Here is a 17,039-nt window from a genome sequence, read left to right on the forward strand (position 1 = left end):
CCAGTTAACTAAGTGCAGGTCCCCTGATTTACTTTTTTTTTTTTTTTTGTACCTTGTATACAGTGTAAATAGACTAAGTTGCTCAGTACCAGATACAAGCTATGGATAGCTATGGATATGAGTAGTGACTGGGAATAATAATATAGTGCCAAGCAATCTAGTGCTCAAAAGTTTAAAAATTTCAGGAGTATAGCATTTTTGCAATGTAGCAATCATATTGATGTATAATATCTTTGTTCTTTTCCCTAGAAATAAAGTACTGAGACAGAAACTTAAACTGATGTAATTAGGAGATATTATTGGGATAGATGTATGAATGAGGACAAGAAAATCTCTAATAGAAGATTTTGGTATACCGAGAATTTTACTTAGGTTTAGAAATACAAGCTATATTTGTGAGTCAAACTCCTATAGTATTTGCTATTTAGAGCTATTAATGATAATAAGATCCACTGTACTTACCCCAGTCTTCAAATTCTAGAGTGATAATTGGATTCTTTGAGATGTTAAAACTGAATGAACATATAGGATCAAACTGATCCTATAATCCTAATAGGTTCATTTGCCCATATCAAGATACAGGAAATTAAGAGGCACAGAGGAGAGAGATTATAGGGCATTCTACATGGTTCTCCGAATCCTTTCTTTCCACGTTGGACACGCACATTCTGTCTCCAAGGAAAGTTTTATCAGTTTGCCTCACACAACAGAGAGCATATACATTATGAAATGTCTCCATTTTTACTCTAAAAAGTGTAAAGCTTCAGGACATCTTCCAGGGAGCCATAAACCATTAATCTACAGATTCTGAGTTTATTTACAACAATAAGTCTTCAGTGGAGGACATCCTGCTAAGGGCTTTTATAGATAAGGATTCTTCTTCCTATTAAATATTACTAGTCTCTATCTGGAGTTCTAGTTGATAAGGACATTAAACTTACTTACCTCCTTTCTTTTTTTCTTCTCCTGGCCCGCACCCCCTCCTCCCACAACACACATAACAGTAAAATAAGTGAGTGGATCTTAGACCAGCTGCTTTAACACTTTTTTTCCCCAAATACTAATCAATGAAATGTAACTGAGTCAAAATTTGCAAAAACATTTCCCAAAACTATGTAAATATTCAAGCATATAATGAAATTTTGCAACCCTAATAAACTAGTTGAAAAAGACCGGGAGTATGTCTACAATTTCTGACAAAACTAGAAAGTCTTTGAAATTAAAGAATGAAATAATCATGTAGATAATGGTGATGGTGATGATGATGATGATAGTAATTAAGCTCTCACCACTTTTAAAGCGCTCTTCTATATTCTTTATGGGTATGGTATTATAAGACACATAATAGTCTTCTGGGGTAGGCACTATTATTTTGCTATTTAATAGATGTAGAAATTGGGGTATAGAGAAATTCAGTGACTTAGCCAGGTTTACCAGCTAGTGGATTCTGACATCATTTATCAAATTCAGGTAGTCTGACTCCAAAATCCATGCTATTGACTGCTAACTAATGTATGAGAAGAACATAGACATATCAAATTCAACATATTTTTATTAATAAAACCAGATAATAAAAGAGAAGCTGGCTTATTAAGAAATAATTGTGGAGGATCAGTTTGTTTATTATTGTTATTGCAAAAATGAAATAAATATTGAAATTAATGATTAAGCAATGGTTTTATTGAATATCTGTTATGAACATAGAGTCATATGATGGGCTACCAAACACAGATGAAGTAGAAGATATAGCAAACAGCATAAAACCTGCCAAAAAAGCCTAGAAGTTGAATTAGAGGATATGGCAAAATGAGATATAGTTGGGTATCAACATCATAGAGGTGATAATTGAAGCAATTTACAAATGGAGATAACTTTTCCAAATAAGTGTGATTATCAGGCTGAAATTCCAAGTTAAAATGCTTTAGTATAGAAGTGATTTGGAATATGATTTTAATTTGTAAAATCCTAAATAAGGTGAAGGCTGATCAACTAAACTGAGAAAGGAGTGGTAAACAAGAGAGAGAGAAGTATGACCTACATTGCCATCTGTTGGGAAATGAACATCTGTCATGTTGAATGAAAGATGAAGTTTGGAAATTCCCAATGAATCTCAACAGCCAGCATTACTATTTAACAGCAAAAACAGATTTCAAGCCTAATTTAGCTTTTTAATTTTTTTTTAATTTGGAAAAGATTTTTAAAGAAGAAGGAAAAAATAAATCTCCAATAAGTTAGAAACCATGGCTTTTAAGATTCCCAGATATAATTTTAAATCAAATTAGAATTGTGCTAGAGAAAGAATATTTTCAAAACTTGTCTCCAGAGTAGATTTTATGCTCTCCAGAAGCATCTTGTTTTCTGACTAATGGAACTATGCATTTCATAAGATATGGTGGCAAAAATCCTAGCCTGCAGTTTAGTCTCAGCTCTACCATGGTGTCATTTTAGTAGTCATTTGACTCTTTGAGTATAAATTCCCTTGTTTGTAAAGTGGATGAGATTGGATTAAGTTATTCTCAAGGTCAACTTTCAATTGCTCTCCTATTTATTATGTGTACAATAGCCTGTTAATAATTACATGCTTGATATCATATTTATTTTGTTGATGGAAATAGTATTCCTAGAACTTCTTTTTCTCCTTCTCGCCCACTTCTCATTATTATTGTTATTGTTGTTATTATTATTGTTATTTTACTTCTTCTGAAATCTTACATTGATATCTTTACTTTAGGGTGGAGTCAGTGGGTTGACTGGAGAACTAGAATTTGGAGAGAATGGAGGAAATCCCAATGTCCACTTTGAAATTCTTGGAACCAACTATGGAGAAGAGCTTGGCCGAGGTGTTCGCAAGGTAAGACCAGACACATTGATACGTGTTTTTTCCTATGTTTGATTTTTCTCCATGTCATATGATCCCAGTATGCATTAAAGCCCGTATTGTATTTTGAAAGAGAATGGGGAGGGGAGAATTAGGCATTTAAATGACCTTAAGTACTTCTCAGAAGTATTAAGCAATAAATTCTATTTATGCCTTAGAATAATTTAAAGGAAAAAAAGTGATCTAGGGAACTAGCATCATCTTCCATTCATTATAATAATAATTTGTATAAAGTAGTGAATTTAACATTTATACAATGCATAACTGCTTGGTTTTTAACTTGTAACAGGCTCAAAATCAGAATAAGAGCTTTGATACATTTCATATAGAAAGAGGAAAAGTCTACTCTAAACTGTGACATTAACACGAGTTCAAATTCTATGTGTCATGTAATAGGTAGAAAATGGTTTGCAGGAAATGAGCTCTTATTCTATACTACAAATCACATGTAAGAATATGAGTGCTGATAAAGGATATTTTATGAACTACTGGTTCACTAACTTTCTCAAAGAGAAAATAAAAACCCCTGCAGAAATGAATTTTCTATAGTTTGGATTTGTCGTGTTTATGTATGTATTTTTGGTAGGAAAAAACCTAAGATAATTGAGTGTACATCCAGAGCTCACAGCTGTTAATTTCTAACTGTATAAAGGTGGCTGCATTGAGAATAAGAGGTTCTTCAGTAGGTGTTTCTCTCCAGTGCTGAGAGTAGGATGCAGAGAAACTTAGATATGACAAAGTTAGGAGTTATTCTAATCCACAGTAAAAACTTCCTGGTAAATTTATGCTAGAGAGAAGTGGAAGCTACCGTAATGTTTTTTTAATTATTGTTTTACAGCGAAACAAAGGAGATATATAAAAACTCTATAAAACACAAGGATAGTTTAGTGAATTACTTTAAAGGAAACAACCACTACTACAGCCAAGAAATATAACATATCAAGCATCTTAATCACCCCCACATACTTCTCCCTGATACATCGCTGGCCTCCTTTCTCAGTAGCTTAACCATTAGTCTGAATTTTATGATATTCATTTCTTTACATTTTAAGTATAATTTTATCACTATGTGTATCCTTAAATAACATAATTGAGTTTTGCCAAAATTTCAGTTTATGAATGGACTCAGTATTTCATATATTCTTTTTTCTTGCTTCTTATGTTCAACATTCTGTTTGTGTTATTTGTTCTTGTCCTTACATGTAGTTGTAGTTTATTTCCATGTATTACTGTATTGTTTTTACCAAACGAATGTGAGACAATCCATTGTGGTCTGTTTCCATTTTTAGACCATTATAAGCAAAGCTGTTATGAACATTCTTGGACATATCTTAAATATATACTCTTGAACTTGTGAATATATTTCTGTGGGTTTGGTATCCAGGAATAGAATTAATTAATATAAGAAAGCATATCTTGAAACTTCACCCTATCACCTCAAACCCATTTTTGTAGAGATTTACTAATTTTCATACCACCAACAGTGTAACGAGTTCTCATTGCCCTGTGTTCTCACCAAATTTTGGTTTCATTAGACTTCAACATTCTTATTAAGTTATTGGGTATATAATGATATATCTTCATGGTTTCAATTTTAATTTCCCTGATTATAAAAATGTTCTGTATATTTTCTTGTACTTTTTGACACTTCAGACTTCTTTTGGAATTAATTGCCCACTCAAGTCCTTTGGACATATTCTTTTGGGTTGTCTTTTTTTTATAATTGATTCTAGGAGTTACAAATATATATATATTATATATACATATAAGTTTTTATTTAAATTGCATTAAGTTTCACAGACTCTTAACTATAGTCAACAAACTGAGGGTTACTGGAGGAGAGGTGGGCAGGAGGGGTTAGTTTACAGTGAAATACTGGTTTCAGGAGTAGAATTTACTGATTCATCACTTACATATAACACCCAGTGCTCATCACAAGTGCCCTCCTTAATACCCATCACCCATTTAGCCCATGACCCCCACCTTGCCTCCAGCAATCCTCAGTTTGTTCTCTGTAGTTAAGACCCTGTTTTATAGTTTGCCTATCTCTTTTCCCCCATGTTCATCCATTTCATTTTTTAAATTCCACATATGAATGAAATCGTATGGTATTTGTCATTCTCTGACTGACTTATTTTGCTTAGCATAATACTCTCTAGCTCCATCCATGTCACTGCAAATGGCAAGATTTCATTATTTTTTATGGCTGAGTAATATTCCATTGCATATATACACCACATCTTCTTTATCCAGTCATCAGTCAATGTATATTTGGGCTCTTTCCATAATTTGGCTATTGTAGACAATGCTGTTATAAACATCATGGTGCTTCTGCCCCTTCAAATTAGTATTTTTGTATCCTTTGGGTAAATACCTAGTAGTATAATTGTTGGATTATAGGATAGTTCTATTTTTAACGTCTTGAGGAGTCTCCATACTGTTTTCCAGAGTGGCTGTACCAGTTTTCATTCCCACCAATAGTGTGGAAGGGTTTCCCTTTCTCCACATCCTCTCCAGCACCTGTTGTTTCTTGTGTTGTTGATTTTAGCCATTCTCACAGTTGTGAGGTGATATCTCATTGTAGTTTTTATTTGTATTTCCCTGATGATAAGATGTTGAACATCTTTTCGTGTGTGTTAGCCATTTGTATGTGTTCTTTGGGAAAATGTCTACTCATGTCTTCTGCCTATGTATTAATTGGATTATTCATTTTTGGGGTGTTGAGTTTTAGAAGTTCTTTGTATATTTTGGATACTAACCCGTTATCAGATATATCATTTGCAAATATCTTCTCCCATTTCATAGGTTGCCTTTTTGTTTTCTTGATTGTTTCCTTCACTGTGCAGGAGATTTTTACTTTGATGAAGTCCCAATAGTTTATTTTTGCTTTTGTTTCCCTTGCCTCAGAAGACATAACTAGAAAGAAGTTGCTACAGCCAGTGTCAAAGAGGTTACAGCCTGTGTTCTCCTCTCAGATTTTAATGGTTTCAGGTCTCACATTTAACTCTTTAATCCATTTTGAATTTATTTTTGTGTATGGTGTAAGAAAGTGATCCAGTTCCATTCTTTTGCATGTTGCTGTCCAGTTTTTCTAACATCATTTGTTGAAGAGACTGTCTTTTTCCCGTTGGATATTGTTTCTGGCATTGTTGAAGATTAATTGAGCAATAGTTGTGGGTTACATTTCTGAGTTTTCTTTTCTGTTTCACTGATCTATATGTCTATTTTGTGCCAATACCATACTGTTTTGATCACTCCAGCTTTATAACTTGAAGTCTGGAATTGTGATGCATCCAGCTTTGCTTTTCTTTTTCAAGACTGCTTTGACTGTTCATGGTCTTTTGTGATTCCATGCAAATTTTAGGATTGTTTGTTCTCGCTCTGTGAAAAATGCTGTTGTTGGTATTTTGATAGGAATTGAATTAAATGTGTAGATTGTTTTGGGTGGTATAGACATTTTAACAATATTTATTCTTCCAATCCATGAGCATGGAATGTTTTTCCATTTCTTTGTGTCATCTTCAATTTCTTTCATCGGTGTTTTATAGTTTTCAGAGTACAGGTCTTTCACCTTTTTGGTTAGGTTTATTCCTGGGTATCTTACTATTTTTGGTGCAGTTGTAAATGGGATTGATTCCTGAATTTCTCTTTCTGCTGCTTCATTATTGGTGTATAGAAATGCAACAGATTTCTGTACATTGATTTTTTTATCCTGAGACTTCACTGAATTCACGTATCAGTTCTAGCAGGTTTTTTTGGTGGAATCCTTTGGATTTCTCTATAGAGTATCATGTCATCTGCAAATAGTTAGAGTTTTACTTCTTCTTGCTGATTTGGTTGACTTTTATTTATTTTTGGTGTCTGATTGCTATGGCTAGGGCTTCCTAGTATGCTAAGTAACGGTGGTGAGAGTGCACATGCTTGTCTTATTCCTGACCATAAAGGAAAAGCTCTCAGGTTTAGTATTAGCTGTGGATTTTCCATATATTCCTTTACTATGTTGAGGTATGTTCCCTCTAAATGTACTTTATTGAGAGTTTTTATCATGAATAGATGTTGTACTTTGTCAAATGCTTTTTCTGCATTGAAATGATCATACAGTTTTATCCTTTCTCTTATTGATTTGATGTATCACATGGATTTTGATACTAAGGTTATATTGCCCTCATAAAATGGGGTGGAGAGGGTTTTCTCTTTTTCTATTCTTTATGAGTTATACAAAATTAGAAGAATTTCTTCTCTGAGAGTTTGGTCAGTCAACCTAAATAGGCCTAGAATTTTCTTTCTGGGATTTTTTTTAACAACAAATTCTACTTTCCATGATAAATAAAAAAAAAAAAAGTCATGTTTTCTAATTCTCATCAACTCAAGAAGTTTTATTGTTATGATCTTTTTATTTTTTATATGTATTGGCATAAAATTGTTAATATCTTTTAAAATATCTGAAACATTTCAATATCTGAACTTATTTTCAGTTTTGAATATTTTTCTTGGTAATTAATACTTTAAAAATTATTATTATAAAGACTTCTACTTCTTTTTTTTTTCAAAGATTTATTTATTTATTTATTTGACAGAGAGAGACACAGCGAGAGAGGGAACATAAGCAGGAGGAGTGGGAGAGGGAGAAGCAGGCTTCTTGCAGAGCAGGGAGCCCAGTGAGGGGCTCGATCCCAGGACCCTGGAATCATGACCTGATCCAAAGGCAGACTGAGCCACCTAGGTGCCCCAAGACTTCTACTTCTAATAATGCTTTCTTCCCTAAAAAAAATATCTTGTCTGTTATTAATAGAGCTAAACCAACTTTCTTTCAATTACTATTTGGATGGCATTTATTTTTACTATCCTTTTACTTTCAACTTTTCTACATCCTTTTGTTCTGCACATAATTCTTATTAAAAGTATATAATTAATTATTTGACACTAATTTGGCTTTCATTCCTAAAAACTAAAGCATTTCATGTATTTTATGAAATGTATTTACTAATACTTTTACATTTAAGTCTACTATTTTGTACATTCTACCTTTTTGCAAATTCTATTTGTCTTGCCTATTCTAGGTACCTTTATTCTCTTTTCTTACCTTCTTTTGGATAGTGTGTGTGTGTGTGTGTGTATACTTTCATATTTACTTACATATATATATATTTACTTTCCTCTTTTCTCCTCTACTAATTTACAAATTATGTATTCTGTTTCTACTTATTTAATAGTTCTGCTAGAATTTACAACATAATTTATCAACATGTAATCAATATCTTTGTCCTCCTTTCAGATACCAAGCATACATAGAACATTTTCATTCCATTTAGTCAATGTACCTAAGTCTCAAATTGTAGATTATTTTTGTCATGTTTTTAAATGTTATCTTTTTTATTCCATTACCAATACTATTTTGTGCAATAATATTTATTTACACCTATCCATATATTTTCCACTTTCTTTGCTCTACTCTCCTTCCTGTATCTGTATCTCCAATTTCTTTTCTTCTGCCTGAGGTATAACTCTTAAAATTTCCTTTGTTGGTGGTTTTCTTGTGGTCAAATTTCCGAGTTTTTGTTTATCTGAAAATGTCTTTATTTCATCTTCTGTAAGTGTATTTCCCCTAGACACAGAAAATTAAATTACTAGTTTTCATTTTTCAGCATATTGACAATATCATTGCACTAGGTCTAGCTTCAGTGTTGTCAAAACTGTTGGGGAAAAGTCTTCCTTCAATCATATATATTTAGTGATAAGAACTAGCTACATTTATCTAGAGTCAGATGAAAACAAAATATATAACATAATTAACATAGATTCATAAAGTAATTTTAGTATAATTATAACTGAAGATTCAGAAAATGAAAATACTCATGGTTTTATAGCAAAAAGTAATATATCTTTCTTTGGCATTTTTGTTAATTACTTGTCAAATATGGGAAAACTTTTTCTAGCCTTATTAAAATTGTGAAATCAGGATTAGTATATAACATTCCTTATTTTGAAAAAAGAAAAAAAAGACTTCTGTACATATTAAGGTATATAGAGGGAAATGATTTCATTTGCAGATAGGGCTTATACAAATACAAATAAAAGCTCTTTGTGCAGGCGTTACTTAGTTCCCTTATGTTTTTTCCTTCCACTCTAATCCCAATAATTACCACCAAGTTTAGGTGTAATAATTTTGTACCAGGTTTCTTCTTTCTTCCAGTATCTTTTTTTAAAAAGATTTTATTTATTTATTTTGAGAGAAAGCACAAGTTGGGGCAGGCAGAGGGAGAAGCAGACTCCCTGATGAACAGGAAGCCCGATGAGATGTATGACATGCGGGGCTCAATCCCACCACGATCTCAGGATCATGACCTAAGCTGAAGGTAGATGCCTAACTGAATGAGCCACCCAGGTGCCCCTCTTCCAATATCTTTTGTATAAACTATCTTATGTAGTGCTATGACTAATTTTCCTAAAGCCTATCCCCTGTTTTACAAAAATATTTATCCCAATTTAATAATTAGGTATGTATGCACAAGGATGATAATTACAATATTCCTATTATAATAGCAGCTAAGAAGAAAGAGTTTATTTCAAGAAGTAGGGGGGTGGTCAGCAATGTAGCAGAAAAGCAGTAGTATAAAGGCTAAAGAGAGTATTGAAATTAGGAACTCAAGGTTCATTAGTAACTAAGAAGAGGCAATAAGGCAAATGGGTTAGAAAGGCTAGTAATGTCAGGCTATTCAAATTTTTGTGTTACTTAAAACCACGTGACCTCAGGGGTGTCATGACTCATAAATGAGTTAGTGATGTGACACATCCAGAACTTGCCTGGTACCTCAAAAAATGTTGCAATTAATTGTCATTTATGAAGGAAATGTCAATGGAATTGTTATGCTGTATGTTGAAAAACCAACAAATCAGAAAGTAAAAAGGAAGGTTGCGAGTAAAAGAAGTAAACACAAGCATAAATATTGTATTAACCCACCATTTGGCTATAAGAGTGGCCATTAAATGGCTTCATGAAATTGAGGGGGCAAACTTTCAGAATGTAAGAAACTTGAGTATGTTCAAATGCTCAGATTGAGCCAGTAGAGAAGACGAGAAAGAAGATAAAGGAAAGAAAGGTGATTATTGATAGAGGTCTGGGAGAAAAAGAGGGGATTGGATCCATTTGGATGGAGTGCTTAATCTTAGGCATGGAGAACATCGTTTTCCAGAATCATGGAGGGAGGGGTAAGGAAAGAATGGTGTAAATGCAAGCAAGTCTTCATGGGTAGTATCAAAAAGTTAAGGCTATTATTAAGAAATATATTAACTTTTCTTGGAAAAGTGGGAGGTGAGATAATATGCTAAGAGGGAAAATGTAGCAGAAAATATTAGAGATAATGAGGTTGGACGTTTAAAGGTGAATACATTTTGAAATAGCTGCTGTAGCAAACAGAGGAGAGGGCTAGTTAGGAAACATGGAAGAATTGCCAGGTGGTGTTGTTGGCTTTTGGCTCTTCAAATTTCATTGCATCATTAATCTACATGGTTATATATTTTTGTCCAACAGCATTTGGTGGACAGAATGCATTTGAATTAATGTAAGATTGAGATTTCATCAAATCGCTTTTGTTTTGTTTGTTGTTTTTTTTTTTTTTTTAAAGATTTTATTTATTTATTTGACAGAGAAAGACACAGCGAGAGAGGGAACACAAACGGGGAGTGGGAGAGGGAGAAGCAGACTCCCTGCCGAGCAGGGAGCCCGATGCAGGACTTGATCCAGGGACTCCGATGCAGGACTTGATCCAGGGACTCCAGGATCATGACCTGAGCCGAAGGCAATCTCTTAACCAACTGAGCCACCCAGGCGCCCTGTTTGTTGTTTTTGATAGCAGTAAAATGAGGCGGTGAGAGGATATTTATTGACAGGGTAATGGCTGAAGTGGCAAATCACGAAATCTCACTTGGACATGTATGGTAATGAAAACAGGAGGAATCTCAACAATAGGCAGAAAGTGTGGCTTGAGAGAACAGAGCCCTCAGTAAGTCTGAAGAGCCTCTTTTTGATTTGCATTAAATGAAAGAACTTCAGAGCCAGGAAGTTGTGTTTGAGGAGAGAGACATCTAAGTTCATGATTCAAAAGGTTGGATGGGTTCCAGATGCTCAAAAAGTCATGGTGTGAGGGTGACAGAAGTGGGCTTCATTTAGCCTTCCAAGATCAATATAGTTCCAAGATCAATGTAGTTGCTTCACCCTGCTCTGAATTCAAACTCCATATAATGTGTCTTGTATTCCATTGACATTGAATCATATACTTCAAATTATGTCTACTTTATTCTTAAGTAACATTAGAGCACTCCTGTAATTATGTGTTTCTTTACTCTAACTCCCAAATTGGATGGAAATATTCCAGTGCACTGGCATTACATAGATTTTATGTGAAAGGGACCATAATGTTTATAGCACCTTTTACATTGTTGTTAAAAAAAATTATGTATTATTTTAATTTTTTATTTGTTGTTATAACACAAATGCTTTTTTACCAAACTACAATTTCAAATAATTACTGAATTTATAAAACTCCAAATCTACCTCTTACATAATTTTGAGAGTACTGTGAATAAGTTTGTGGATTGCTAGCTCCATTTATAAATGAGACAGTTCTTTCATATGGACATTAACACATATACAATGCCTTCAGAGATACTATCAAGAGAAAACCTTACCATGCAAATAATTACAGTACAGATTCACTTAGATGTGTCTAAAATTAAGGTTCTAGTCCCAGTATCTCCATGTATCAAAAAGAGTGAATGGCTTTCCAATTGATGACCTGTCAAGTTGTCAGTGTTTATTCTCTGGTGGTTAAGTGTGCCCAATGCCTGAAGCCTATCACCTCAAGCAGGGGCACTGTCAGCGCTCATAAACTAGCAGGATTGTGTCTGTTTGGATTTGAATGTGAGATTGACCAAGTCCCAAATGTTGGACAAGTTGCAGCTCTCTTGGCATTGTAAGAGTGGAGGTTTCATTTTTCTGAATTTGGGGAGAATGTGAAAAGGATTATCTAATTTTCACTGATGTTGATCAAAACAAAGAGCTCTTCTGCTTTGATATTTTTTATATGTTCTTTTACTTTGATGTAAGGTGGTGTTTCATTCAGTAGATGGTACATTCAAGGTGTTAGACTCTGTACCCTTAAAGGTAAACTTAGGTAAACCTCAAAGCCAAATTTTTAAATCATCAAGATTTTCTATATTCTTAAACTTTCTTCACAAATACGTTTGTTCTTTTTTCTGTTCATCAAAATACAATATTTCCAAGAAGAAAGATAATTTAATAATATCATATCCAATCTCCTTAAACTAAACTTATTAGAATACATAAAAAAGTAAAGATTAAATTAAATATTTAATGTAAAGGATTAATCTGTGTTTTTTTTTTCCTTAGAAGAGAAATTCTCCAAAATAGGTTTTTTGTTTGTATCTTTGTTTGTTTTTGCTTATGTGTCTGAAGTGTTCTTTGTTTTGCTTGGTTTTGCCAATGCTACTCACTTTTTATTGCAAAGAAGGAATTCCAGCATTAAAATTTAATACTCTAGACCTAATGTCTATGAACTTTATCACAAACAGGAAAATAAGGCCAGGAAAAAAAATAGATTGAAACTGGTTTCACAACCAATCTTAATTGCATAATAATGCTTAGTATCTTCATAAAATTGTTTTCTCATGTAAGCTGATGAAATAAAATGGTACAGCAGAGATATTTTAGCTCCTAGGTATAATTGTTTCTCAGATAGGTTTAGAATCTTTACTCAGGTTCGCCAACATTAAATTCACAAATATAAAACCTGTAGTTTTGCATTCTTGGGAAAACCTAATGTACTGTTTTTGAAAAGGGTATTATTTTTGTCTTTTTGTCATTGGTCCATTTTTAATAAACTAAAATATTTTACTGCCTTGTACTTAGAAGAGGAAAGAACAATTTTACCTTCGAACAGCAAGGATTAAATATTGTACGGGTGTTCTTCAACAATAATTTGTATTCTGGTTCTGCATTATCTAAAACAGCATTTATCTTTTCTATTACCTTGCTTTATGTTTACTTATAGCACTTTTTGCTCACTGAAATTATATGCATACACATAAGTATATACCAATCTTCATATATGTGTATATAGAATATATATATGCACAAACATAAATGTAATGCATTTACTTCTTTACAGTAAGTTTTTCCCATTAAAATGTAATTCAGTGAGACAAGAATGTCTATTTCTTGTTCTATCCTTTAATGAATGCATATAGTAGATGCTCATTAAGTATTTAATGAATGAACTAATGAATACATGTGCATACTAACATGATAATCTGTAAGATTCTTCTCTGCATCTATAAACATAACAGCCATATTTTTATTCTAATGAAAAATAATAAGTATACGCACATAAATTAGTTGTTGACTTGCCACATTAGATAATGAATGTGTGATTATACCCTTTCCATCACTGTATCCTCAATGCCTAGCAGAGTTGGCCACTTGGCCACCAAAAATATAATCAATTATTTTAAGGGTTAAGTAAGATTATGTATAATTTATTTTCAGAAATTCATAGAGAATAGGGAAATACTAGATTGATTATTCCAGGCAAATAGTTAGATTAATTTTTTCTGAGCAAAAGGGAAAGACCCACAAAAGTGTAAACTCATTAGGAATTATTTGTATTTGTGAGTCAAGATTTTCTAACAACTAGGCTGTTTTGGTATGTTGTAATGTGGAAAAGTGCATAGCCTTGGCTGTCAGACCTGGGCTGAAAATCTGACTGTGTGATTTTTGGGGCCACTAAACCTAGCCAGTCTCAATATCTTTGTCTATAAAATGTGAATAATAATATCTATCTCTTAAGAAGGTTGTAAGGATTATGTGAAATTATTTTGTAGGTTACATATTGAGGAATAATTAAAATCATGTCAATTTGCAAGTGGGCAGTAATCTATGTGATTCATTTTTAAAGCCAATAGAAGAAATACAGTCGAGTTACTATTCTGGCAAGAAATTGCCATGTGAGGTGGGGAAAGTAATTTCATTTTAGGTGTGATTGACAGAGCATTATACATGACAATCACAGTGATAGCATGAAACATTAACCTTTTTGTTTCATTTACTATACTTTCTGAATCTAAAATTCTACAAGTCTGTTAATCAAGACTTGGGAGCATATACAGTTTGATGGGAAGCTAATAGCGAAGAATCTGGTAGCAAACATAGCCTGCTATCCCAGTCTTTATAATTAAGCCCATTATTGGAAAATCTGCCATCCGAATTTACTGTCATATTTCTAACAATGTATTTATATCTTGGAAGTTTTATGTAATGGAGAGAATCTAGAAAATTCTGTGAATTGACAATATGTTGTGAACGTAACAGCTTTTTTTCTCCCACCTTCCTTTATATATAATATACAATCATGATAAATTTAGTTCCATCAGCTTTATTTTGATGTGTCTTCAAGAAAATATTTTGCACCATAAAGTAATGTGATCTTCCACCTAGTACCTTATAAAATTTCCAATGTGTTAGAGTCTCAAAATTATTGACCTCAGCAGTTTCCTGAAGGGTAGGAGAATTCTGCACTCTTGAAAAATAAATACTGTGGACTAGATCGTTTCTGCTTTGAAGTGAGCTCATCTACTATTATTACATAGAAGAGAAAATGATGATTGTATCCAATGATATTTAGAGTTAGTCTGACATTTCTGGAGGAGTTAGCTGTTGCCTGGATTGAGAGGGCTTCTGATGGAGTCTTGCTTCAGGCCAGCAACATTTACTGCCTGTTGGAGAGAACAGGAGCTATCTTTTCTGGTGGACAAGATGATGCTGACTTTTCCAGCATGGGGCAAAGATTCCTGATAGGGTACAATTCCAGTCTCAAGTTTTGGTGGAAATAAAATCAAGAACTTTTATGGAAGGACTACAAAATCTGGATTGTTTGGTTGATATGGATTATTTTTCTACTTTTGAGGAAAGGACTTATTTTGAGGAAAGTAGCTGCTCTTGGCATGCAGACTCATAGGAAATGTTTAGATATGTATGTGCTCATAAAGAGACTCAGAATCTATGGTTCATCTCTAGTCCACATCCTGAGTTAAAAGTTCAAGACCAGGGCGCCTGGGTGGCTCAGTCGTTAAGCGTCTGCCTTCGGCTCAGGTCATGATCCCAGGGTCCTGGGATCGAGTCCCACATCGGGCTCCCTGCTTGGCAAGAAGCCTGCTTCTCCCTCTCCCATTCCCCCTGCTTGTGTTCCTGCTCTCGCTATTTCTCTCTGTCAAATAAATAAATAAAAAATCTTAATAAAAATAAAAATAAAAATAAAAAAAAAAAAGTTCAAGACCATTCCTGATAGAGAGGAGGCAAGGTTCAGTTTCCTTCCTACTCTACGGGACAATACCCATAGTGAAACACACTGGAATCTGCCTTACTCACCCATACATGCACATATGCACATATATACACATGTGCGTGTGTGCATGCACGCACACACACACACACACACAATCAAACTTTAATCCAGCTCAAATTCAAATACACAATGTGGTTAACCACTGAACAACCTCAATTCTACTTTCAGCCATAAATGGTGATTAATATCCAAGACCCACTACCCAAACAAAAATCATTAATGCAATCTAAATGAGGAATACATAGAATTGAGAAACATTTGTTCATATATGTACTCTTTTTCCAGGGTCTCATTGCTGTGATTAAACTTTAAGTGGCAGATATCAAAGAATTATTTCAAAGAGGTTGCATGAAAGGGCAAACAGTGACAAGATGAGATCACACAGTATGAGTCATTTGTCCACCTATATCAGAAAATTCACAACAGACTAATTTGTAGTAGAGTGACTGATGGTATGGTAGGTTCAGTTAAAGTATAATCCCACATGTTTGTCATTACACCTCAAATTATTTGCTTTCTCTCACCTCTGAATTTCTCTGTAGTCTGTTAAAATATTTGATTAAATATCTCTTATTCCCTCAGATCTGTCTTGACTTCAGGGGATTATAAATTCTCCTTTAACAGGAATTGGGTTTTATATATTGGAATGATTATAAAAATTTAAATAATGTGGGCACATAATCTTACCAAATTTGCTAATAGAGCCTTCATAACTCATTTGTTTGGGGACCTTCATTCAAACTAATGAATATTATGTTGATATCAGTGATGAATAATTGAAATTGTAATCATGGCTTTTGGTGACTGCTTATTGCATTGCCTCCTTCCTGTCTTCCCTCCCCACCTCCCTCCCCAGTAATTTTATTTTCCTTCATGGCCAGGACACCTGATACACTAAAGCTAGTCAGACACCATTAAGACTTCAGTCCAAATTAATTTGTTCTACAGTGTTTGGAAAATGGGGATTGATATTTCTTCATTTCTTTGGAATAGAAACTACATTATTAATAAAAACTTTTTTGAGACTTTGGATTGGCTGGATGTGTGAACTATTGCCCCCTTTTAAGTCTCTGCTATCAATTTGAATATGTTTCCTCCCAGGTTTCCTCCTTGACAAAAAGACGATATATTGCAATAAAAACAAGTAATGCAATTTGTTGCATTTCCAAAGAGCAGAAACCAATGATATGGGTGCTAAAAGCAATATATATATATCGACTGTGCTAAAGACAGGCATGTGGTATTTGGCAACTGATCGTCATCCCCAACAGCATGGAGACTATTAACACAGGTTGTGAATGGACACCATGTTTCTCATTATACTCCTGATTTTTGAGGGGAGGATATTCAAATGTAAAATATTTTTACTGTGGGCGCCTGGGTGGCTCAGTTGGTTAAGCGACTGCCTTTGGCTCAGGTCATGATCCTGGAGTCCCTGGATCGAGTCCCGCTTCGGGCTCCCTGCTCACCAGGGAGTCTTCTTCTCCCTCTGACCCTCCCCCGTCTCATGTGCTCTCTCTCATTCTCTCTCTCTCTCAAATAAATAAAATCTTAAAAAATAAAATAAAATAAAATAAAATATTTTTACTGAGACCTTAAGCCCATACCAACAATTAATGTAAACATGTCCTTATTTACCTGATGATAAGTATTTCTGAAAATTAAGTTTTTCCCTTTAATAGTACCTTTTTAAAAAAATGTGTGCAACTCTATGTTGATGCATACAATAAATTTATTTCTAG

General features: G+C 33.8%; 1 protein-coding gene across 1 annotated transcript in view; it reads left to right on the top strand.

The window, feature by feature from the left end:
• The window catches only part of GRID2 (glutamate ionotropic receptor delta type subunit 2), a 1,408,631-nt gene that overhangs the window by 912,092 nt on the left and 479,500 nt on the right, over positions 1-17,039 (top strand). Inside the window, exon 8 of the mRNA XM_064584815.1 lies at positions 2,732-2,851. Coding sequence (XP_064440885.1) covers positions 2,732-2,851 — 120 coding nt within the window. The remainder of the gene's footprint in view (positions 1-2,731; positions 2,852-17,039) is intronic.

The sequence above is a fragment of the Mirounga angustirostris genome, unplaced genomic scaffold, assembly GCF_029215605.1.
Source record: "Mirounga angustirostris isolate CCGP_5_RB_7025 unplaced genomic scaffold, mMirAng1.0.hap1 SCAF_2, whole genome shotgun sequence".
In the NCBI taxonomy this organism is placed as follows: Eukaryota; Metazoa; Chordata; class Mammalia; order Carnivora; family Phocidae; genus Mirounga; species Mirounga angustirostris.